Source organism: Ranitomeya variabilis, chromosome 3 (genome assembly GCF_051348905.1).
Source record: "Ranitomeya variabilis isolate aRanVar5 chromosome 3, aRanVar5.hap1, whole genome shotgun sequence".
Taxonomy (NCBI): Eukaryota; Metazoa; Chordata; class Amphibia; order Anura; family Dendrobatidae; genus Ranitomeya; species Ranitomeya variabilis.
The window spans coordinates 71,434,614-71,461,903 of record NC_135234.1 but is presented as its reverse complement, the minus strand read 5'-3'; the positions used below and the strand labels follow the sequence as shown (position 1 = coordinate 71,461,903).

The 27,290-nt window shown below is 41.8% G+C and overlaps 1 protein-coding gene across 1 annotated transcript in view; it reads right to left on the bottom strand.

The window, feature by feature from the left end:
• Positions 1–27,290, bottom strand: part of DCBLD2 (discoidin, CUB and LCCL domain containing 2) — an 89,718-nt gene that overhangs the window by 45,886 nt on the left and 16,542 nt on the right. The window contains exon 2 of the mRNA XM_077294129.1: positions 10,772–10,999. Within this exon, the coding sequence (XP_077150244.1) occupies positions 10,772–10,999 (228 nt within the window). The remainder of the gene's footprint in view (positions 1–10,771; positions 11,000–27,290) is intronic.

Below are 27,290 nucleotides of genomic sequence, written 5' to 3'. Positions count from 1 at the left end.
TTTTTACTGATATTCAGTCCATGTAAATGTCAAAGCTGACTAACCGCTTACAAAGCCTTCTGCCAGCTGTGTCATAAATTGCTTCAAACTGCCCGGTTTCCAGGAATTGGTAGAGTATCCCTGCAGCAGTAAGACCCTAAGTCCTCATTCAGACGGCCGTTTTTGTCTTACGAGTGCCACTAGTACCAGTTATAATCTATGGGGCCATTTACATGTCCGAGCGATCTGTGCAAAATCAAGGAGACATGATCAACCTTGATCCAAGTACTGGATTGAAATTGGCAAGGCAAATCTATGGGTCCACAAAAAAAAAAAATAAAAAAAAAAAAATAATATATATATATATATATATATATATATATATATATATATATATATATATATATATATATATATATATATATATATATATATATATATATATATATATATATATATATATCACACACGAAAAAAGTCTGTTTTTCTTGTACATGGACAATAGAGGTCTGAATGAGGCCTTAGGCTGGCTCCTTATGTGGCTGCAAAATCTAGCAAAAATTCACAAAATCATGCAGATTTGATGTGGATTTTAGTTGCAAATTCACGACTAAAATGGACATGTTGCATCTTTTAAAATCCAATCCATGGGTCAATTTCTTTGAGAAACAACGCCACAGCACAGGGATGAGATCAGCACCTTATCCAGGGCTGTGGAGGCAGGAAGTCAATCTCGCAGACTCCTCAGCAATGGTCACTACTGAGCATGTGCATAAAGTAAAGCACAGATTCATCTCATCTATGACTCCACAGCACTGGTCACTACTGAGCATGTGCATAAAGTGCAGCACAGATTCATCTCATCTAAAAGCCCAGATCAGGAACAGAACAAACATTTATAGGACATTTCAGAACTTTCCCGAATACTTATGAAAACATTTACAGCACATCCTGCTTTGTACTACTGTACCCAATGTATTCTATATATTTAGGAGTCGCTCCATTTTATACCGACACCAACAAAATGGACACTTACTCCAAACTCCACAGCCCTGACGTCAACATAAGACGGAAATGCTGCAAGTTATAGTGCCAGCAACAAATATCCACATTTAGAATTTTTCTGGACTTAATAAAAATTGACATGCTGCAGATTTTAAAATGAGAATTTTGACAGCAGATTTCACCCTTTTCAGGGAGCGATTTCCCCAGGTAATGTTCATTATATGCAGAGGAAACTGCTGCAGAAAAATCTATTGTGTACTGGACACAACCTGAAAATTCAAAGCAATGAAATACATGTATTGTTTACATCCACTGAGCAAAGTACTGAAATATGTTGAATATCTATTAACTCTCCATATATCTACATGGATTGCACAGAGCTATTCCTATAAATTTGCCATTATTAGAACTTGATAGGTGCTCAATTAAGAGATATGAATGGTTATAGAAAATCCATTTGTAAAATACAGTTGTGCTGAAAAGTTAACATACCCCGGCAGAATTTTTGATTTCTTGGCCTTTTTTCAGAGAATATGAATGATAACACCAAAACTTTTTCTCCACTCATGGTTAGTGGTTGGGTGAAGCCATTTATTGTCAGACTACTGTGTTTTCTCTATTTTAATCATAATGACAACCCAAAACATCCAAATGACCCTGGTGATTTTGAAAAATCCGCTGCAAAACACACACCGTGTGCACATATACCTGTAGATTAGCCCCACTGCATGTATTCAGTATATGGATCTGCAAATTCGCAGCAGAAATCCTTGGATTTATGGCTATTTTCTCTTTAAATGAGCATCTATTTTTTTCAGCACAGAAATCATATGCTCTTATCATACCAACACATACAGTTAATTAGATTAACACAATTAATTTGATAAAAAAAAAAAAAAAACAACAACTTTTCAATGAACAATAAAAGGTCAAATAAAAATCATGCAAATTAGACTGAAAAGTGTCAGTGATAAGAAGCGAAAATGTCACATTCAATATTGAGTAAATGGAGACGAGGAATAGATTAAGGTTCGGTAACGACTCAGTGCACAGTAGATGATCGCAATGAACTAACTTTCGGGATCACAGTGCTCCTTTAAAACATGATTTCTCAGAGAGTTGCGTGAAATTTAACAGAGCCTGTTGACACATTGATAAAAGTCACGTCTCCACTACACTGGTCTCGGAGATCGCTTGATCGCTTTTGCATTGCACATTCCTGAAACTTAAAAACAGACTATGCAAGAGGCATATTAATGAGGGTCCAACACCTGGCACACCCAATGTAAACATAATCGGAGTGGCATTGTGCAATGGGTAATGGCCGCTGCCGATTACTGCAGAACAGCTATAGATGTACAGCAGTACTTGGCAGCAGCAACTACACATTGAATGGAGCTGATGCAATGCACCTCTGCTCAATGTGTTCACATCTGGCCGCTACCAGAGCTTGTAACAGCTGATCGGTAGAGCCCGAGGGTGCACGGTGTCAGACCCACATCAATTTGTCATTGTCTTCTGTCTGCCATGCTGAGCGGTCACATTACTAATGTCACCGCTCAGCAGTGCATCTGGATGTTGCAGTCGGGGATCGACGTGGGATGGATTTACGGCGGACCCCTAATTTTAATTTTTTAAAAGGTAGTAACTGGGTAAAAGAAGAGTGTGTGTGTGTGCGTGCATTACTTTTGACGGGGTTAGTAATAGGGATGCCTTATAATCGCCTCTCCATTACTAATCCCTAGGCTTGATGTCCGCGGACATTACTATAAGAGAGAAAGCAGACGAGGCTGACTAGAGTAGTAGTATCAGCCGATGCCTGACAGGCGGTAACTTTCACAGCCGGTCACAACCCCTGGCTCACACGCTGTCCTCTATGTGACAGCGTGGGAACCCACAGTGGTCAGCGATACCTAGCGGCTGTGACTTCAGTAAGGTTACTGCTGGTCAGAGCCGGTGTTTCCAAAGCTGTCACACAGAGGACAGTGTGGAAACTGCCCGACACTCTGGACTCCCAATCAAGTGAATGGTTCAAGCTTGGGTACCGGTTTGGTAGCCAAACAAAACTTTTTTTTTTTCTTTATAAAGTTCGGCCAGACATCCACGGGTCCACTCATCCCTAGTCATAAAAAGAATATCATAATGAAAGGTCGGGTAGTGTCATGACAATGAACGGATTCGAAAAAACATTGAGGTTTTGTGTGAATGAATACATTACTTCATAGGAAAACATCAGGGAATGCTGTGACACTAAATAGCAGCTTGTAGAAAGGCTACATGCTTTCTCTAAAATCAGTTTCCTTTGATCCCTTCGCCAAGTGCCTGTAGCATGCTAGCATCCCTGGTTGACGACTTGCATAATTCAATGGCGTCCATGATGTTGTGGGTAAAAGACCAGCATACAGGATGATAAACAGCAGTTGTTTTTCTGCTACCACTTATACACAGCTCATAGTCATTTACAGTGTTCTATAAATTGTTCCAAGTAACGACCGAAGAAGAGGAAAGTCAGACCTGGAGAACATCACACGCTGTGATGAAGACGCAGATCGCTGCCGAGTTCCTTGCCATTTAAGGACCTGTGTGTTTATCACTTTTCAGCAGCCAGGATTACTAATTCTACACAAAGTTTGTTGTTTCAGTCGGCTTCCTAATAAAACGAAATGACGCCAACATCCAATCACACCTCCAACACATCTACTATCCCCGCTACATAAAGTGTGAAAGTGGAAGCTCTAAATCCATGCAACAGCCAGGACTTCCTGAAAAAAAAGCAAAGGACTCAAGCAAAATAAACACTTCAGGATATCGACCATGAGCTCTACGCAAAAAATGCACAGGAATATCTGAAAAGGGCTGTCAAACGCCAGGATTTAAATACTGGTACATGAAAAAAAATAATAAAGCACAATGGTGTAAAGTACCAAAAGGAGCTCTACTGATTTTACCAATCATCTTCCGCCCCCTAATTGGGCCAGCTTGAGGCAACACCACAACGATAACGATGCCCTAGGCTGGTTAATCAAGGGAGTAACTGGTGGTCTTAAGTAGGAGGTTGCGTGAAAGACTCCCGTCTGATGGCCAAGGACTACTAATATGGCCACTGGACCTAGGTCATGGCTGGGAATTCAATTGCTAATCTATAAAAAGGATGAAACCTGGTCCCACATCATGTTCCAATGATGGCGTGTTTGTGTCCACATGTTGGGCATCAGTGAGGCGATTATTACTCCTTTTTAGACATTAGAAAGTTACATTTATGGGACCCTAGTCCTGCAACGACTGTCAGACGAAAGTCCTGCGAACCGCATCTTACCTGCCGGCATCCCCAACTGTTCTTTTGATTAGCCAGCATAGGTCCATGTCATCGTTGTGGTTTGCCGCCTACATTGCGTCGCACTGGCCGACTTGAGGGAGTGGCAGAGGATTGGTAAGATCAATATTACTCCTATGCATGCTTTACACCATTGTACTTTTTATTAAAATTTTGAAGTTTGAAACTTTTTTGTGTGGCCATTTCTCCGTTTCTGCAGGTAGGAGTCAATTCTCCTGTGGCTGCCGGACTGGGGTCCTGTGAATCAATTTGCTCATTTCTACTTTTTTTTTTTCTTCTTATTTTAGACCATTGTAAGCAAAATAAATCAATTAATCAATCATAGCATTTCACAGTCCCTGAAATATACAATGCACATCAGGTTGTGAGGCAGCGCACAGCAACTCCATTTGCCATTACGTTGTGATGCAGGTGGATGGCGACAATGACCAGAGGCAGGCAGTGCAATTAACAATTTTTTACTGAAGAAAGTATAAAATGAAAGCCCCCCCCCCCCCCCCCCCATAATCCAAATACCAATGGGGGCTCATGGTATCACATACTTAATTTTAATTTAATGTAGTTTGTGTTTTTTTCATGGTTCACTTTTATCCTGTCAAGTTCATTAACAGGTCAAAAGGTGATATTAGTAAGCTGCAGATGAACAAGCAGGTTCAAAGTGGTTACAACCAGTTTGTTTTGGCGTTTTTTTTCCAGGCTTCTGATTGGATCCTTTGGAAAAAATGCAGGAAAGAATAAGCTATAAATATCCATGTGTCTCAGTGTGGAGACACAGCATTATATCTTAATTAACCCCTTAAGCCCCGAGGGTGGTTTGCACATTAATGACCAGGCCAATTTTTTCAATTCTGACCACTGTCCCTTTATGAGGTTATAACTCTGGAACGCTTCAACGGATCCCGGTGATTCTGACACTGCTTTCTCGTGACATATTTGGCTTCATGATAGTGGTAACATTTCTTTGATATTACCTGTGTTTATTAGTGAAAAAATGGAAATTTGACGAAAATTTTGAAAAATTTCGCAATTTTCCAACTTTGACTTTTTATGTCCTTAAAATCACAGAGATACGTCACACAAACTAATTAATAAGTAACATTTCCCACATGTCTACTTTACATCAGCACAATTTTAGAACTCACATTTTTTTTTTGTTAGGGAGTTATAAGGGTTAAAAGTTGACCAGCAATTTCTCATTTTTACTACACCATTTTTTTATTGGGACCACATCACATTTGAAGTCATTTTGAGGGGTCTATATGATAGAAAATACCCAAGTGTGACACCATTCTAAAAACTGCACCCCTCAAGGTGCTCAAAACCACATTCAAGAAGTTTATTAACCCTTCAGGTGTTTCACAGGAACTTTAGGAATGTTAAAAAAAAAAAAAAAAAAAACAACAACAACGAACATTTCACAAAAAATTTACTTCAGCTCCAATTTGTTTTATTTTACCAAGGGTAACAGAAGAAAGTGGACCCCAAAAGTTGTTGTACAATTTGTCCTGAGTACGCAGATACCCCATAAGTGGGGGTAAACCACTGTTTGGGCGCATGGCAGAGCTCGGAAAGGACGGAGCGCCATTTGACTTTTCAATGCAAAATTGACTGTAATTGAGATGGGACGCCATTTTGCGTTTGGAGAGCCCCTAATGTGCCTAAACATTGTAACCCCCCCCACAAGTGACACCATTTTGGAAAGTAGACCCCCTAAGGAACTTATCTAGATGTGTGGTGAGCACTTTGACCAACCAAATACTTCACAGAAATTTATAATGCAGAGCCATAAAAATAAAAGATCATTTTTTCCCAAAATTATTTTTTAGCCCCCAGTTTTGTATTTTTCCAAGGGTAACAGGAGAAATTGGACAACAAAAGTTGTTGTCCAATTTGTCCTGAGTATGCTGAAACCCTATATGTGGGGGGGGGGGGGGGAGAACCACCGTTTGGGCGCATGGCAGAGCTCCGAAGGGAAAGAGCGCCATTTGGAATGCAGACTTAGATGGATTGGTCTGCAGGCGTCACGTTGCATTTGCAGAGCCCTTGATGTAACTAAACAGTAGAAACCCCCCATAAGTGACCCCATATTGGAAACTAGACCCCCAAGGAACTTATATAGATGTGTTGTGAGAACTTTGAACCCCCAAGTGTTTCACTACAGTTTATAACGCAGAGCCGTGAAAATAAAAAATATTTTTTTCCCCACAAAAATGTTTACCCCATATGTTGAGGTAAACCCCTGTTTGGGCGCATGGAAGAGCTCGGAAGGGAAGGAGAACTGTTTTACTTTTTCAAAGCAGAACTTGCTGGAATTGAGATCGGACGCCATGTCGCGTTTGGAGAGCCCTGATGTGCCTACACAGTGGAAACCCCCAATTGTAACTGAAACCCTAACCGAAACACACCCCTAACCCTAATCCCAACCACATCACACACCCCTAACCCTAATCCCAACCATAACCCTAATCCCAACCATAACCCTAACCACACCCCTAACCCTAATCCCAACCGTAAATGTAATCCAAACCCTAACTGTAGCCCTAACCCTAACTGTAGCCCCAACCCTAACCCTAACTTTAGCCCCAACCCTAACCCTAACTTTAGCCCCAACCCTAACCCTAACTTTAGCCCTAACCCTAACCCTAACTTTAGCCCTAACCCTAACCCTAACTTTAGCCCCAGCCCTAACCCTAACTTTAGCCCCAACCCTAACTTTAGCCCCAACCCTAACCCTAACTTTAGCCCCAACTATAGCCCCAACCCTAACTATAGCCCCAACCCTAACTTTAGCCCCAACCCTAACCCTAACTTTAGCCCCAACCCTAACTGTAGCCCTAACCCTAGCCCCAACCCTAACCCCAATGGGAAAATGGAAATAAATTTTTTAATCTTATTATTTTTCCCTAAGGGAGGATTTGATTTACTTTTAGAGCGAGTTTTTTTTTTTTTTAGAAGATTTTTATGATTGGCAGCTGTCACACACTAAAAGACGCTTTTTATTGCGAAAAATAGTTTTTGCGTCTCTACATTTTGAGAGCTATAATTTTTCCATATTTTGGTCCACAGAGTCATGTGAGGTCTTGTTTTTTGCAGGACGAGTTGACGTTTTTATTGGTATAATTTTCGGGCACGTGACATTTTTTGATCGCTTTTTATTCCGATTTTTGTGAGGCAGAATTACCAAAAACCAGCTATTCATGAATTTCTTTTGTGGGGGGCGTTTATATCGTTCCATGTTTGGTAAAATTGATAAAGCAGTTTTAGTCTTCGGGTCAGTACAATTACAGCGATACCTCATTTATATCTTTTTTTATGTTTTGGTGCTTTTATACGATATTTTATAGAAAAAAATTATTTTTACATCGTTTTATTCTGAGGACTATAACTTTTTTATTTTTTCGCTGATGCTGTATGGCGGCTCATTTTTTTGCGCTTTTTTTTTTTTCTTACAGTGTTCACTAAAGGGGGTTAACTAGTGGGACAGTTTTATAGGCGATACTAAATGTGTACTTTTATTGTTTGGTGGTTTTTTTTATATTTAGATAAAGAAATGTATTTATGGGAATATATCTTTTTCTTCCTGATTTTTTTTAACATCTAAATATTTTTTTTTTACATTATCACATTGTCCCAGGGGGGACATCACTATATAATGACAGATTGCTGATCTGACACTTTGCAGAGCACTGTCAGATCAGCGATCTGACGTGCACTGCTCCAGGCGCCTGCTCTGAGCAGGCGCTTGTAAGCCACCTCCCTGCAGGACCCGGATGCAGCCCCGCGGCCATTTTGGATCCGAGGCCTGCAGGGAGGAGACACTCGGTACAAGGTGAGCACATCGCCTTGTACCGAGGGTCTCAGGGAAGCCCGCAGGGAGCCCCCTTCCCTGTGCGCTGCTTCCCTATGCCCCCGGAATGCTGCGATCACGTTTGACAACGTGGCCTGTTTTTATCCAAATCATGTGTATATTCATTATTTGGTACGTATGTTTTGAATGAATGAGTTGTGTTACCATGAAACCAAGAGTGTGGCCGATGCACCCATCAAATAGGGAATCCAGATGTCTAATGTATATTCATGCAGTCCATCTACAATATTAAGTTGTGCAAACAGCCATGGAAGACAGTAAATATTCCTCCAGGAATGGACTCCGGTTGTACGTGTATCTTGCAGTCTTGCTTGTTCTGATAGTACACATTTTTCCTCTCATTTTTCCTCTCATACAAGGCAAGTATTTAGGTGGTGATCCGGCTCAGGTCACCAACTACAACTTGCAGTCACACCCTATACTGTACTGAACTTGTCCTCTGAACTAAGCAGAGCAAACTTCTTGGCAGCTTTCCTCCAAACTCTGTCGACACTGTCTCTCTCCGGGGCTCACACAACACTCTTCCTTCATCAGAGTCCTGCCTTCTCTCGTACAGGCTAGAAAACCTCTCACATCAAAGTCTACAGAACTTTGGTTCCACCTCCCTCTGCTGAACAGTGCAGATACACAACTGTTGTGAATTCTGCTTTTGGGCTCCCTCCGGTGGTAGTAGGTGGTAATGCAGTTGTCCCTGGGTTGCAGTCCTGGTCAGGTGTGTCTGCTGATTGCAGTTCTGACTGGGGTATTTAGGTGTGCAGGATTCATTAGTCCTTGCCAGTTGTCAATTGTTGTTGGGAGGTGTAGGACCTCTGCCTGGTTCCTCCTGCCTTTCTGCCAAATCAGCAAAGATAAGTGTCTGTTTTGTTTTTTTTCTCCTGTGGCACACATGCGGTGTGCTTCACAATTCAGTGCTATTCCTTGTGTTTTCTTGTCCAGCTTAGATTGTGTCAGTATTTTCTCAGTCTTATTGGATTCTCTGAAGTGGCAGATATACATTCCATGTCTTTAGTTAGATTGTGGAACTTTTTGTATTATCTGCTGTGGATATTTTTGGAAGGGTTTTAATACTGACCGCCTAGTAATCTGTCCTATCCTCTCCTATTTAGCTAGAGTGGCCTCTTTTGCTAAATCCTGTTTTCTACCTGAATGTGTCTATTCTTCTCCTACTCACAGTCAATATTCGTGGGGGGCTGCCTATCCTTTGGGGGTCTGCTCTGAGGCAAGGTAGCATTCCTATTTCCACCTATAGGGGTATTTAGTCCTCCGGCTGTGTCGAGGTGTCTAGGGTTTGTTAGGCACACCCCACGGCTACTTCTAGTTGCGGTGTTAGTTCAGGATTTGCGGTCAGTACAGGTTCCACCGTCTCCAGAGAAAGTTTCATGCGGCTCCAAGGTCACCGGATCATAACACACAACACTCTGATCTATGACAGACTCTCCATGTATAGTGAGCGCATCTGGGTGTTACAATACATTATCGCTTTGGTGTATTATGCCGTCCCCTAGAATCCATGCTTCAAGGCAGGAAGAATACCTCTGATGTGGCACACGATGGAGCATGCCTCAATATCAGTCAAATTCATTAAAATGTAAGAAATAGACCTCTGAATGAAAGTTACCATACAGTAAAGCTACACACACACACACACTTCTACTGGTGCCCTATGGATAAACATACAGGGCAATAATATGGCCATGAGAATTTATTCTGACAGATGTAGGGTTAATTTTCATTGAGTCCAAGTGGGTGCTATCAGAGCAATTTTACTGGGGGTAGGGGCATGTATTTCTTCCCCCTGTATGATTTTGCCCAATCATAAGTGGGCAGCAACACTCAGAAGGAAGAACACACCCCTGAATGTAATGACAGACACCCATGATCTCACTGCAGAGAGTACAAGCTGCTGTGAGCAGAGACTTAAGTGTGATTACTGATATTGCTGGACAGGCAGTGTGAAGGGTAGGGTAAGTACTGCAGAGGCAAGAGTGCTATGAGAGGATGAGAGCTGACAGAAGGGTTTGTAATGTGAGACTTATCTGAAATTTGTTCGTCATCTGTGCTCTTCTCCCAGCACTTTGCAATCATGCAGGAGGTTGGACCAAGGGATCACAGCTGTCTGTCACTACATCTAACACGGAGAAACTTGACTAAACTATGGTGGGGACGTGTTCTTTTTCTGTTGTGTTGTTGCCGGTTTATGATTGGTAATCATCATACAGGGGGAAGAAGTACACACCCCCAGTGAAAACACTCTGATAACATCCCCCCCCCCATTGAACTTAAAAATTAACTTATTAGGTGACAAATACTAGATGGCCAATATCTCCGAGAAAAATTAAGAAAAAAAAAAAAAAAACTAACAAGCCTCAAAACTCTTTGTTCAACATGAACAATTTGGTGAAAGGTCCTCTGTAAGCCATTTGTTTTAACAGAAACCAAATATACCATTGAACGAAAATGCTTCTTGCTATAGATCACTTTACAAATCACTAACTGAGTAAAGATTGGGCTTTCATGGATCTGAATTTGATAGATACGGTAGGTTTCTTCTGCATTAAACAAATACCATTATGAAGACTTCTTACCTAGTTCGGTTCTCGAGGCTCCAAAGCCATCATAAATCCTCAAGTAACTGGAATGACAGGAATCCACATCCTCAATATCAAAGTCTCCAAACTTCAGAAGAATCCTTTCACCGAGTTTCACTTGTATTTTCCATTCGCACACTGTGCTGTTAGGATATGTATTAGGATAGTTCTTCGATGTAAACGTTCCACTTTCTGGGCCGAAAAATGTGTAACCACAACCATCACCTAAGGATAAAAGAATAAAATTATTGTAAAGTTCTACGAGAAAATGGTTAAAACAATATCACATCTGTCACAGGTCCGCATACATAATGCTCACACAGATCACCATGCATCAATGATCAAAAGTAATCTCCACTCTAAAGACAATAATGACCAGGAAAGCTGGAAGGAAAAAAGGAGAGAAGTCCCTTCAGATGCTGAAACAGAATGATAATTATATGAAATTGCTCAGACAGGCCTAAGGGCAGCATTCTGCACTGTTCTGCTTCTTTGCCCACTCAGTTGCCACACGAAAAGCACTTACAAGAAATGATTCAAAAATAATAAAATCGGAAACCTCAAGGTGGAAACACAAGGGCCATTTATGGAGTCACAACAGTCATAGAAGCTCATCAAACCCTAACAAACAGTATACATCAATATGTATATCCAATGACCTGAACATTCATCATATGTACGTATCGGGTACAGAAAGTATTCACACCCCTTTACATTTTTAACTCTTTGAATTTACCAAATGGCTGCAATGAAACAAAGTTTATTTTTTTCATATTGATGTACACTCTGCATCACATCTTGACTGAAAATAAAACAAATGTAGAAATTTTTGCAAATTTAATAAAAAAGAAAAACTGTAATATCACATGGTCATAACTAATCAGACCCTTTGCTTCGACACTCATATTTGTGGATTGTGAGCCCTCGCGGGCAGGGTCCTCTCTCCTCCTGTACCAGTTGTGACTTGTATTGTTCAAGATTATTGTACTTATTTTTATGTATACCCCTCCTCACATGTAAAGCGCCATGGAATAAATGGCATAATAATAATAATAATAATAATAATAATAATAATAATAATAATAATAGGTAATGCCATCTGATACTTTTTAATCAATACAGCCATAATGTCACTAATTAGGAAAGTCAACTATTAGAGTCTGCTGGATTTGGCTGGTAATCTTAACAAAAACAAGTAAAAACAGAAATTCACAATTCGATAACCCCTTATTAAAGGGCACAGGATGTTGGGGAAAAAAATCCAATTGGTTGGTTCTTTGGGACGTCAACTGTACTCAATATCAATTGTGAAGTTTTTATAAAACAGGATAAATTCCAAAATTAATTAATCCAAACTGGGCTGTGAAGCTGGATTAGCGTAAGCTCCTCCATACTCAGCGTGCCGTTCACCGCCAGTCTTCTGGAAAAACCATCCAGTGTCACTGTGACACGAGCACTGCAGTCAATCAGCAGCCAGTGACTTGGTGCAGTATTCACATTATGCCCAAGAGGAACTTCTTCGAAATGTGAATACTACATTCTTCCGAAATGTGAAAGCTGCAGGTGATCAGTGGCTGTTGACTTGCTGCAACGCTAATGTGACACCCACCACCGGATGATGATCCAAGCAGACCAGAAGGGGTAGCGGTGCTAAGTAGTGCTAGTCCAGGAAGTCAGCATGAATTTTTTTTCTCCACCTCCTTGGGCCTTTTTTAGGCAAACGAACGTTCGATAAACATACATACATACATACATATCTACTATATAACTGTCTAAGGGTCGCTTCCGTCTGTCTGTCCTTCTGTCACGGATATTCATTTATTCATTGATCGCGGCCTCTGTCTGTCATGGAATCCAAGTCGCTGATTGGTCGTGGGTGTTTTGCCACGACCAATCAGCGACGCGCACAGTCCGGAAGAAAATGGCCGCTCCTTATTCCCCGCACTCAGTGCCCGGCGCCCACTTACTCCCCTCCGGTCACCGCTCACACAGGGTTAATGCCCCTGGTAACGCACTCCGTAACCGCTGCTATTAACCCTGTGTGTCCCCAATTTTTTACTATTGATGCTGCCTATGCGGCATCAATAGTAAAAAAAATGTAATGTTAAAAATAATAAAAAAACAAAAAACCTGCTATACTCACCCTCCGTTGTCCGCCGAGCCAGCCGCCAACTTCTGTTCCCTCGCGAGACCGCTAAGTCATCTAGGTAATTTCGCAATGCATACTGGGAACGAAAGATGGCGGCCGGCTCGGCGGGGCTTCGGTGGATCCCAAGCCTCGGTAACCGCTTCCTGGATCCAGGCGCTAACGGAAGGCGAGTATATAACTATTTTATTTTAATTCTTTTTTCACATTGCTATATATGTGAGCTGCGCAATATACAACGTGGGCTGCGCAATATACACTACGCATACATATTCTAGAATACCCGATGCGTTAGAATCGGGCCACCATCTAGTGTGTGTAAATATATATATATATATATATATATATATATATATATATATATATATATATATATATATATATATATATATATATATATATATATATATATATATAGTATGGATCCCTCTTTGCGGGTCAAGAGGAAGGCGGTGGGTGGAAGAAGAAAAAATTATTTTTGAATGGGCGAGTTTGAACACCACAAGTTAAAACAAGATAATTTTGCATTATTTTTATTTTTTTTACTTTTTTGCAGACAATCCACAAAAGGTTTACAAATGCAGACAGCATGGAGGAAAAAGGCTTAATATATTTAGTTTCTCTTATCAGTTGCAAGACAATTTGGCACCTAAATTTCTCATGGTATGAACCAAACAAATGTAGGATTACTTTTGTTCATAAAACAAACATATGAGACTCAATAGAAATAGAATTAAAAGTGCACCCTTTCTAAGCTTTACCAGTAGAGTGGGGCTTCCAACTGTGCCAGGAACTTCTAGCATGGCCACCACTTTGTGGCTGGGGAGATGATGTGCAGGAAACAAATGGCATTAGAGACAAAAAAGCAAAAAAAAAACCAAAACCTATGGACCTTTCATTCGAACAATGAGTAGAGATCCCAAAGGTCAAAAAGCAATAGGGAATCCTAGCAATCTGCCATCAAGTAATGCTAATAACAAATGCGGCCTAGTCTGCATGAAGAAATCATCAACTATGGGGCGTTTTCTGTCTTTATCTTACGCGGTTATGACAGCAATCCTTCATGGATAGTTTGAAAAACAGTACAAGTAACTAGGACATTATTTTCAAGGTATTACGGAATACATGATCAGGCAGTGCTGAGACTTTTCCCTACTGTCAGGGTAAGGCCACACGACAGTCTTCTCCACATAAGAGAAAAGCGGTCCGATTACTCGGATCAGAGTGACATTAATTTTTCTTAGACGTGGAGGAGGAAAAAAAAAAAAAAAAAAAATACACCTTCTCCATTGTCAGTTTGCGAAAAATCGAATGTGGTTCGATTTTTGCCACAGACCCATATACTGGCACGGCTGATTTTGATCTGACACTGGAATCAAAAATAGGACATGTCTCTGAGTTTTTTCCTGTGCTATCCATCGAGTGCTAACCATGAAAACAGCAGATAGCACTCTTCCGAAAAAAATTGGATATGCACACGAGCCCTTTGAAGTATACAAGGCATAGTGGCACTATGATAATCTTGTTAATTTGATTTTCATAGCGTAGGATCCCTTAAACATATCCCATGGTTTAAGTAGTATGAGCAGATTTATGGGTGGTCAAGAAGCAAAAATAAGATAGGGGGACTGGACGATAATATAGCACCTCCTCAGAAACCAGATCAAAAGACAGGACATTCCTCTGCCTGACACTTGGTCATCAACTTTCAGCTAAACCACAAGTATGCTCTGAGAACATGTAACACTTCACCACATCAGCGACAGATACTTCCTTTACGCATGCTTTGCTTCTGCCCTTTCTGAGGGTCAAGACAAAGTATAAATATAGCTGAAGCAGTGAGACATAAAATTTAGGGTGGAGAAGGCACCCACTGCTTCCACCATGAAATGCCAAACCTTTATTATCCTCTTACATGTCAAAGTGCTGATAAGAGAATTTCTTAAGCTACATCCATTCCTACCAGTGCCAGTCTGGGTTGACTAAGGCCCACCAGTAATATAGACCCTTGGGGTCCACTGTTCAGCTACATGTAAAAATAACCTGACTACTACACAAATTTGTTGCTTCCATTTGATATTAATTTGGCTAGGTTGTCTAATATATGATTAGATTATACCTTTTCTGCTAATTGTGAATCAAGTGTAAAAGCTCTACTAATAGCACGCCTTCTCAGGGGCCTATCGGAGGATTCTCCTGTTCCCCTGTGGGCCAGTCTGAGCCCGATTCCTACTCTAACAGAGATGACAAACACCCCAGAAAACAGTTCTGCTCACATCGTCATCACAGACTTCATTGTAAAATGTAAACCCCATAGAGTAACACTATGGCCGTCACTTTGGCAAATAATCCGACATTGAGGGCAAGGTGGCTTCCCACACTGATGTGAGCCTTGGGATATGTTCAGGTTTGTTTGGTTTTTTTAAAGCATTCAAAAACTGCATTTTTCAAGCAGAAGCCACTTAAGGACAAGATCCTCTTTTGGAGAGTTTAAGGATACGTTTTTCTCCTCCGCTAAGTGGTTTATTATTTTTCATGTGACACTGCTCAGTCGAGAGCAGCTTCCATTCGGATCGGCTTTAAAATAGGGACTTTTTTTTCCCTCACCATGTATTTTTTTCAAAACATGTTCTTGGCAAAAATCAACAAATTCCTCGTGAACAGCAAAGTGGATTTAATATAGAAACGAAAAAAAACAAAAAGGAAGAGTTTCCAAGTAGATTCCCTACAAAAGTTTGAACATCGTACTTTGCCATGCCTGGAAATGGTAAGACTACTGGCAAGCCAAAATGTGAACAGCTAGCCCCAGAACTCACCTTTCCTCACCTCTGGCTGACTTTGAAGAGCTCTGAGAATCTGAGAATGCCCTGATCCCTTCACTGAAATGTTCATAACTTCTTTCAATGATGTTAAAAAAAAAAAAAAAAAATGTGGGGCACAATAAAGTAAATTAGTCGCTTTATTTCCTTCCTAGATAGCATTATCACAATTTAACATTATCACAATTTAACAAGCCCTCGTGTTTTCCTCAGAATTCTCAACTCTACTACCTTCAGCTGAAATTTTGCTCCTGGGCCCCAAAACTTTACGACAGATTTAATTGATGAATTAATGGTATTTAGAGCTGGGATGAAGTGTTTAACATGCAGATACTTAATGTCGGGTACCTTAAACACTTCAGCAGATCTCAAAAATACCATGCAGTCAGTCTTCACAACTTCTGCACATAGAATATCCTTGCTCCTGCAATTAACCTGACCTGAAAACCAATTGTGGCAAAAATAACTGAAAAATAAGAATCACTGAAAACCTCCACTAATAAAGCAGAAAAGGGTCTCAATGTTCTCAGACCAAGTTTGTAAAGCTGTATCATCATCTACAATGCCCACAATCTAATGTACATGGGGTAAACCTATAGGTCCCTAAAGACAGACAAGACTGTTGATCAAAATTTAATTTGTTGGTGAAAAGCTATCCTATATGTATGGTCCGCTTTAGCCAAATGAAGAAGCCAAATGGATTAGTGCATCAGCAACAATAACTGACTTGGTGGGCATCATCTATGCAATAAGGAAAAATATTTATATCCAAGACAGCTCAGAACTGGCTCCAAAAGTAATAAGCCTATGTTCTTCACCGGTTCCATGCAAGTCTTCTTTCTGCTGCAAGAACATGTGACCACAGCAGGCAGTCACTTGGAACAGCAGTGACCCTCTACTGCTGGTGACTGGCTGCAGCGGTCACAGGTCCCTTTGTGGGAATATCAATGCTGCAGCATGGAGTAAAGATTGGCAGAAGATCACGCAGCATTGGAATGGGAGTCGTGGGGATTGTTGAGGAGAGTAGGTTTGTTTTTGTTTTTTTTAATGTATTAAACTACTCTGAGAAATTTTGAAAAATTTCTTCTTTATAGGGGTCAAGTGAGGGATATGAGAAGAAGTTGTCCAAGTAGTGGACAACAACTTTTTTTTCCCCATACAGTCAGTTAAGGTGTAGTTCAGCAAAACAAGTCTATGGAGGTCCATTGGTGTGGACGCGATCTATCGTGGCATAGTGGCTTATGCCATAAACAGAAACCATTAGGATGATGGAAGAAAATCATTAGATTGTTGCAATTCAGACATTTAATATTACATGTATTTTTCTTTTACGACTTGCACAATATCTCGCCAATGTCCTTGACAACGCAGCCATGGGCTGGTCAGCATTCCAAAGTTCTTGTGACCTGGACATTAGGGGATTTAAAAGGCGAAATAACTAAACAATTGTTCTTTGGAACAACAACAAGCTCAATTTTCATAAAATGAAGAACGGAGAATAGCTAACAGCATAACATGGAGCTGACCTCAAGAGGTCCGCGGAGGAATGTTGGGCTGGTGCCAGATACATGGGCTTTCCTCAGGAAATTACATCACTTGTATTTCTGGATCACTGTTTTTCTTATCCTGAATGAAAGTTGGTTTTCTTTCGGAGCCCTTATTTATAGCCATTGTTTTCGTGTGTTGCATAATTATAGCATTCACCGAGCATTCTTGAGACATATTTTCAGCATCCTCGTGACAGGAAGGACGTGAAGGATCTCTTTCCTGAGATTCAGGAGCGGGGAGTAACAAGAGCTGTCAATAGCTCTATAAATGCATTGGAGCGGAGTCTTGGGTATCATTAACGCTAATGACTGCAGCACATGCCCAACGCCCTGGACGATAATGTACTTTGGCCTTTCAAATGTCAGACTTTTAGGCTCTACATGACAGAACGCATTCTACTGCATTTTTCCACACAACTAAATAAGCCAAGTTATACGTTAGGATATATTTCGTTTCACGTTTGATCACTTTTTATTCTGAAATGTGTATTTCGCACCAAAACCAAGGTCAGATACCATCATGGCAACAGACGAAAAAGAAAAACAGAAGTACAAGCTATGTTTTGCTTGCTCCAGTGATGAGACTCAATCCCACTTTTGGCGTTTAACGAGAGATCTGCAGGAATGAGAGGCGGTGAAGTCACTTGTTATCAGTTGTGTGTATCAATAGATCTTGAATCCAATGAAATTTTCAAAATGTCTTCAGTGTCCTGTTCAGCCTTGTGTATGCCGGACTCTGTATGAGAACTTATTAATGGGTTGTCCACTACTAGGACAACACTTTCTTGAACTAATGTTTGGCCCTGATAAAATAAGAAGCCTATAGGCTACGTTCACATTTGCGTTGTGCGCCGCAGCGTCGGCGCCGCAGCGCACAACGCAAACAAAAACGCGGCAAAACGCACGCTAAAACGCTGCGTTTTGCGCCGCATGCGTCGTTTTTGCCCGCAAGTTGGACGCAAAAAAAATGCAACTTGAAGCGTTTCTTGCGTCCAACGCTTGCGGCCATGCGGCGCAAAACGCAGCACAACGCATGTCCATGCGCCCCCATGTTAAGTATAGGGGCGCATGACGCATGCGGCGCCGCTGCGGCGCCCGACGCTGCGGCGCTGACCGCAAATGTGAACGTAGCCATACTCCGCTCCCGTGCTGGTGCAGTTCCAGCACTCTCTGAACGTGCAGTCCCGGAGCTCTGGTGCGGTGGAATGACACGCCCTGTCTGGCGCTCAATCAACGCTGAGTCACTGTCTCCACCTTCACACGGACTGAACATGAAGAGGAGGTCAGAGAGCAGCCACAGCCTTGGTTTCCTATTCATGTTCAATCTGTACAAAGACAGTGATGTCAGTGATTGGGCGCCAGGCACCACGTGTCTTTCCACCGCACCGAAGCTCCGGGACCACAAGTGCTGAGAGTGCTGGAATGGAAGTGGCACAGGAGACGAGTATGTTTTTTATTTTATCAAGGCCAAACATTGAGTTCTTGAAGGGGTTGTCCTAGTAGTAGACAACCCCCTTTAAAGACTGGTGTACGATACTCAAGTCATAATGAATTGGGGCTAAAGTGTCTAAAATGAACAATAAATAAAGTACAAAAGTCATGAAAGGTGGTTTTATCTGCAAATTGCTACAGAATTCTGGCACATTTTGCTTGATAAATCTCCCCCAATGTGCCCTGTATAGAGAGAAGGGAGTAAGTTGTATCCAGAGTCAGCTGGCAGAGGCTCAGCTCCCTGAAAGCAAAAGGACTGGCCATCGGAAACCAGACTGCCCGATTCTGGTCTTCCTCGACAATCGGGAGAGAGTCTGTAGGTCCTCATACACAGACTAAAGTCGTCCGAAGTGCTGGGATCTGACGACAATCTAATATGTATGGGGTCTCCAATAATTCCAATGGGAGATGAGCCGCTGCTGGAGGAGTCTGGCTGCGGCTCTGTCAAAGAGCAAATTGCCTCCTCATACAGGAAGAGGACTTAAACCACCTATTGGAAGCAGCAATTCTAAAAGTGAATATCGACCCTTTAGCGAGCCTTGCCACATGACTTAGGAGAAGGCCTCAAACAAACGTCCAACTTTTATATATGAGCACTATAGGACTTGTACCTGGGACAGTCAATGGGGCCATTCACTTGTCTCATTTTTTCCTCGGTCCAAATGATTCGCGGAAAATATCGGAGACATGTCCGATCCTCATCCGAGGGTTAGATTAAAATCAGCAAAGTGAGCCAATGGGTCCATGAAAAAACAAAAAAGACCGCACGTTGATGACATCCAAGTGCAGGCCGATTTTCACAGACTCTCAGAATAGAGAACATGGGAGATTTTTGTTTCACCATTTCTCCATGTATGAGAAAAATCGCATGAGTGTCTGATCAGAGTCTGATAAGAAACTGGTCGGTTTTCCTCAAATGTGAAAAAAAAATTAAAAAAACAGGATATCTGAATGAGGCCTAACAGCCAAAAGAGAGCCTCAAATTGAGCAAAGCATGAGATCTGACATGGCTGTATGAGAGGACTGGCAGGCGGAGGCATGCCCCTCTCCATGAGGAGAAAAGTTACCCTTAGACCTCTCTCCAAAAGAACACTAACGCTTGGCCGAGCGTTCCTGTATATGAAGGAGTCAGCGCAAATCGCTTAAATTATCACATGCTCAAGACAGAATTTTATTCTTTACGTTCAAGAGAAATGTATATCCAAGGTGTGTATGTGTTTATTTCCAAAATCTGATATACTTATTGTAATGCTTGATACTTTGTAGATGTGAACGTAGAACGTTACAAAGTATCAGTCTCACAATAATCAAGCACAACCAGTGGCTTGTCCTCCGCATGATGTCTTTCCAGTAAGGCCTAGATGAAAGCAAATCATTACTTCCCCAGTAAATGAATACAAGTCACTGGGGTATTTTATTAGGTGTACAGTAAATAAAGGAAACCACTTTGACAAGCGGTGAACACGTGAAATTGTATTTCTGCCCGCTGCCAATCGATCGTGGAACAATGAAGCGCGGCCGGGCGCACCGGATCCTGTATGCACTTCAGGAGCTGCCGATCTTTACATGTCCCTTTGGTGCAATCAGCGGAAAGCTTCATTACCATGTTAAACCGCTATACAATGCGGAATGCTGATCATAAGTACAAGATGCAGTGTGGCAAATGTGAAATTATTTTTACAAATTAGTCCTAAGAACTAATGTGCCTGATTAAATTTAAAGAGGCAAGTCTATAGGAACGCGGCATGCCAACATTTACAAATGTGTGCACATTTATAGCTGTAACTATTAATATGCTATTTTATATGTTAAAAAGGGGCAAGACAAACTACAACGTACGATCACTAGAGACAGCCAATTATCGCGAGAATGGGAGACGTGTGTCCCCAGGCTGCAAGAATGTGACCAGGAGTGGTTGAGTGGAGGTCAGGCATCCTGACATGTCGGTCAAGTCTATGACACTGAGGAATAGATCCGAGGGCAGTGCTACAGCCTAGTCCCCAGAAACAGCACCACTCTCGTCCAGGGCTTGCCTCTGGTATCGCAGCTCAGATCCACTGACTAAAAAGGGATTATTGGGTGCTGCTCACTTCGACAATTCGAAGAGAATGTTAGCCCTCCCCCGTCAATAATAGCAAAATTATAGGGGGGGTCTCATGGCCTCACAGGCCCTGAAGGAAATTTTATGAGTCAGTTTTAATGTTATGGTTGGTTACTGTGGTATTTGAGGTAAGCTTTGGTGTTTTCTCGCCAGAAGCGGTTTAATCTGGTTTTTAATGAAATTCAGGCGCTCAAATAAGAGCTTCCTATTGGTCAATCTGGGCTTTGGCGGTTTTTTCCAGCATTATAAAAGCCCTGGAGTTTGAATTTTCACCTCAGACGTCGGTGAAAGTGAAGAAACTGAAGATACAGCATGGAGGATCTTTTACAGCAGCTTCTGTCACGAGCCAGCAGAGAAGACGGAGCTGAATGGCTGAAGAGCTGTTTAGCTTCCAATCCCTTACCTTCTCCTCAGAGTGTCAGCGCAAGTTCCCCGTTTCCGAGCCCTCAGTTACAGCCTCCGGTACTTGAAATGAGCCCAGCGGTGATTTCAGGCAACCGCTCCAGAAGGAAGACGCCGCAGAGGACCTTATCGCCGCCCCTTCCGTCTTCATGTCGCAGTGACAGCGCACCGGATATTCGTAAGAGGTCACGCCGCCCAGCTGCTAGCAAATCCCGGAGTCCGGTTCGGGATTCACAGCGCCAGGAGAAGGCGGCGCCATCACAGCATTTCGCCAGGAGACCCCCTCCCGCTAACAGCCGTAAAAGCGCTGCAGCGGCTCCAGCTTATAGGGTGTCAGCGGCGCTGCCAGCCTCTCCTCCTTCTTTGAGACAGGCTGCGACGTCGACCTGCATTCAAACAGAAGAGCTGGAAGAAGAACAAGCATCCACAGCTCCAGAGGAATCCCAGCTGCGTTCGCCTTCTGTACAAGGCTTGAGCGCAGGCTGTTCAGAAGACCTGTTACAGAGAGGAGGATCGTCCAGAAGGGGTGAGATGAATGTTATGCCCCTGTCTGTGCATCCTAACCAGCTTAGGGATTTAATTAAGAGTGTGCTGGCAGAGTCTTTAGGGGATTCTCTTAGTAATTCTGCTTGTACTTTGCCACCCATTAACTCTGAGGTTACCCCTATACATCAGAACCCATATAAGGAGGCTCTGACATGCGAAATTACCCCTCTTGGATTCCATTTGAGCTCTGCGGTTAAAGAGCTCATCTGGAATAACAGCTATGTTGATTTGTTTTCTTTACTCCCTCGGAAAGAGCATTCATTTAGGTCTGATAAGGACTTAAAAACTGAAGATGATACTAAACGTGGCCCATTGAAGTCCTTCAATAACTGGCTTCAAGCATTTTGTATTTACGCAGCGGTTTTAGGGGAGAAATACCCCAATCTATGTAGCAAGCTCTTTCAGCACATAGACATCATTTTGGAAGCCTTCCGCAATTTCGGAGGCCTTGCCTGGTTCCATTATGATGAAGCGTTCAGACAAAAATTAGCAGTACACCCCAATATTTCTTGGGGTGTAAAGGACGTAGGTTTGTGGATTAACCTGATGCTTCCACAAAGACAATACCCTAATAGACAACCAAATGCTAGTTTTCCAAAAAAAGGGGTCTGTTTTTCATTCAATGATTCCACATGCAAATGGGGCAACTCGTGCAGGTTTCGGCACGAGTGCTCCTTTTGTGGGAACCAACACCCTGGTTCCAAGTGTTTCCGGAAACAAATCACCCAAACAGCTTCTAGGGATACAATATCAAAAAGCGCAGACCCCGGTGAGGCTATCAGAAATGCTATGGTGGCTAAACATTTACCCAAACAAAACGATCAGTAATTTATTATTTAATGGTTTCTGTTATGGCTTTGAGGTCCCTCAATTTAAAGGCCCGGGTTGTGTGCTGGTAAAAAATCTGGCATCTCTCTATTCGCAACAAGAAGTTGCTAGGAAAAAGATTTTGGAAGAATTGGGTTTGGGTAGAATAGCTGGCCCCTTTTCTTCCCCCCCATTTGAGAATTTTCGGATTTCTCCCTTAGGGATTGTACCAAAAAAAGAATCGGGGAGTTTTCGCATGATCCATCATTTATCTTATCCTCCTGGTTCCTCACTGAATGATGAAGTGGATAAATCCCTATGTTCTGTTTCTTATTCTTCATTCGACTCGGCAGTAGATCTTCTTAAAAAATTTGGCAGGTTATCACTGATGGCTAAATCTGACATCAAGTCTGCATTTCGGTTGCTCCCTGTGCATCCGTAAAGGTACCGTCACACTAAGCGACGCTGCAGCGATAGCGACAGCAATGCCGATCGCTGCAGCGTCGCTGTGTGGTCGCTGGAGAGCTGTCACACAGACCGCTCTCCAGCGACCAGCGATGCCGAGGTCCCCGGGTAACCAGGGTAAACATCGGGTTGCTAAGCGCAGGGCCGCGCTTAGTAACCCGATGTTTACCCTGGTTACCAGCGTAAAAGTTAAAAAAACAAACAGTACATGCTCACCTGCGCGTCCCCCAGCCTCTGCATCCTGACGCTGACTGAGCTCCGGCCCTAACAGCAGAGCGGTGACGTCACCGCTGTTGCTTTCACTTTCAGTTTAGGGCCGGCGCTTTAGTGTCAGGAAGCAGAGGCTGGGGGACGCGCAGGTGAGTATGTACTGTTTGTTTTTTTAACTTTTACGCTGGTAACCAGGGTAAACATCGGGTTACTAAGCGCGGCCCTGCGCTTAGTAACCCGATGTTTACCCTGGTTACCAGTGTAAAATATCGCTGGTATCGTCGCTTTTGCTGTCAAACACGGCGATACACGGCGACCTAGCGACCAAATAATGTGCAGACCTTCTAGCAGCGACCAGCAATTTCACAGCGGGATCCAGATCGCTGCTGCGTGTCAAATACAGCGATATCGCCATCCAGGTCGCTGCAACGTCACGGATTGCTGGCGATATCGCCTAGTGTGACGGTACCTTTAGGTTTCAATTCCCTGGGTTTTCAATTCAATAACCAATTTTTCTTCGATATGTGTTTACCCATGGGTTTTTCCCTTTCCTGCTATTATTTTGAGAGTTTTTCTTCTTTTCTCCACTGGGTAGTCGAATACAGCTTGCAGGACGCTGGAATTCTACACTACCTGGATGATTTCTTGTTTATCGGTCCTTCTTCATCGAATGCTTGTTTGGATGCATTGAATTGCTTCATAGCCATGTGTAAAAAGTTTGGGGTTCCATTAGCGTTCGACAAGACTTGCTTACCTACAAATGTGATAGATTTTTTGGGTATTACACTTGATTCAGTTGAGATGGAATGTAGACTTCCTGAGGATAAGATTATTAAATTGATGAATTCTTTGGACAAATTTTTGACCAAAGAAAAGGTAATTTTGAAGGACATGCAATCATTGCTGGGCCTGCTAAATTTTGCTCTTCGTGTGATCCCGATGGGAAGAGTTTTCTCTAGGCGTCTTTATAACTCTACTATAGGAATTTCTTCTCCTAATTCACATATTAGAGTCACGTCAGATTTGAGAGAAGATGCCAAAATTTGGCGTGCATTTTTGTCAAATTACAACGGTAAATCTTGTTGGCAATCGGATTTTGTTTCGGCTGATACTCTTAATTTTGCGTTTTCTTGCGATCCTGATACGGGTTTTGGTATCCTTTTTTCTTCTCATTGGGTGTCCCACAGATGGCCAGATTCTTGGATTCATAGCAATTTGAATGTTAATACTATGGTTTTGGAACTATTTTCTATTTTTTCAGGTCTCTATTTGTGGGGTCATTTAATGAGAGATAATAGGATCATAATTTTGTCAAGCAACAAAGGCGTTTTATTCGGGATTAATACACTTACTTCAAAAAACCCTTGGGCCATGAAAATTTTGAGGCAGTTAGTGCTGTTATGCCTTAATTTAAATATATGGCTGAAAGCCAAAATGGGTAAGAATAGTTTAGAATCAATATCGGATTCTTTGTGCCATCAACAGTGGGAAATTTTTTACCAACAGGTACCCACAGCAGATATGGACCCGACGCCTTTCCCACAGGAGCTTTGGGACATGATTTTGAGTTAATTCCGCATTTTATTGAAAATTCTTTATCATCAAGATCATGGGCTGATTATTCAGCCGCATGGCAGCAATGGATTAATTTTTGCAATTCGAATAATTTCGATTATAGCCTCTCCAGTCCCATTTCCGGTCTGCGATTTGCTGAATTTCTTTGTAAAAAAGGGTTATCTTATTCCGCAGTTGCAAAATCCTTGGCTGGGGTATCTTTCTTTTTTAAATTGTTTGGTAAAATTCCGCTAACAGGTATGTTCCCTATTAAACAGTTTTTGAAGGGGTTTAGACGAACCAATTTTAAACCAGATACTAGACGCCCAATTTCCCTTCCGCTCTTAGGGGATCTTTGTGTATCCCTTAAGAGCGTTTGTATTAATTCCTTTGAGGCATCGTTGTTTTCAGCAGCATTTTCTTTAGCATTTTTTGGAGCTTTAAGAGTCGGGGAACTGGTATCAGCTAAGAAAGATATTATATCGGGTCTAATGGTTTCTGATGTTTCTGTTTTGGATTCTCATCTATTTCTTTTTATAAGAAGATCCAAGACAGACCAATCCGGCAGAGGTGTTAGGTTGAAAATTGATGCCTTACCGGGTAAAGAATTTTGTCCAGTTATAAATATTAAAAAATGGTTGAGTGTTAGGCCTATTATGACAGGACCATTGTTTGTTCATTCGGACGGAAGCCCCGCAACCGTTTTCCAGTTTAATGCAGTTTTTAAAAAATGCTTGCAAATATTAAAAAAAGATCATTTAAGATTTACTTCTCACTCTTTTCGCATAGGAGCGGCAACAGAGGCGGCTAGAGCTGGCCTACAAGATTCTCAGATTATGCGGCTGGGAAGATGGGAATCGGGTAGATTCAAATTATATGTGAGACATGATTTATATGATAATTAAATTTGATTTTACTTTCAGGTTACAAGATTGTATGGATCCTCGGAGACTCATATGTTTTTTGGGCTCAGAAGAGAGCTAGACTACGTTTTTATTCTGAGAATCTTTCTTTTAGTCATGATTTTGTTCAAATTTTTTGGCACAGCCTAAGAGGGATGTCCTGGTACGATCTTCCAGCGGAGTTTAAAAAATGTTTTTCTAGGTTTCCTTCCCCGGACCTGGTAATCTTCCATTTAGGAGGAAATGATCTCGGGAAAAGCAAAACGTTGGATTTATTAGCTTTATTTCGATCAGATTTCATATTTTTCAAGCAGTTTTCTCCTTGTTCTACTTTTGTTTTTTCGGAGATCATTCCGAGGTTGCTTTGGAACAGTGTTGAACTTTCGTTTATAGAAAAGATTCGGAAAAGGGTTAACCGAACAATGTCAAAATTCCTTCCCATGATTAATAGCTTCTCTTTTAGGCATGAGGAACTGGAAGGTTTCTTGCCGGGACTTTACAGGCGTGATTTAGTTCATCTGTCAGAAATAGGCTTAGACATTTTTAACTTAAACCTTCAAACAATGGTGGAGAAATGGCTGTGTGCTAGTGGAAGGGCCAGGTTTCCTTGAACCCTGGCATGTGGAAAATCGCCCTTACGGGTGGATTGGTTTTATAAAGGTTTAAACTTCTGGTTATTATATGAGTTAAATTTTAAGATCAATATGTTTCTGATGGAATTTTGAGTAACTCAAAAATAAAAGACACGGCCATTTTTCCCACATATTATTTGTAGTGTCTATTTATTTGTATGAATGGGCCTTGTGTGGCCATGTTAGCCCTCCCCCGTCAATAATAGCAAAATTATAGGGGGGGTCTCATGGCCTCACAGGCCCTGAAGGAAATTTTATGAGTCAGTTTTAATGTTATGGTTGGTTACTGTGGTATTTGAGGTAAGCTTTGGTGTTTTCTCGCCAGAAGCGGTTTAATCTGGTTTTTAATGAAATTCAGGCGTTCAAATAAGAGCTTCCTATTGGTCAATCTGGGCTTTGGCGGTTTTTTCCAGCATTATAAAAGCCCTGGAGTTTGAATTTTCACCTCAGACGTCGGTGAAAGTGAAGAAACTGAAGATCCCACCCTCCCTCCCTTTATTCGGCACCTCCTCCCCTTGTCGTGTCATCTTTATTTTGTGAGGAAAATCGCCCTTACGGGTGGATTGGTTTTATAAAGGTTTAAACTTCTGGTTATTATATGAGTTAAATTTTAAGATCAATATGTTTCTGATGGAATTTTGAGTAACTCAAAAATAAAAGACACGGCCATTTTTCCCACATATTATTTGTAGTGTCTATTTATTTGTATGAATGGGCCTTGTGTGGCCATGGTACTGAAGACATTATGACCCCACACACCTTCTGAGGCCTGGTCATGGTAGGAGAGCATTGTGCATGATACCAGGCGATCGCATCTCGGCAGATGAGTAGGATCACATCATGCAATGCAGAACCCACCCAATAGTGATAACCTGCAATATAAAACATAGCCTA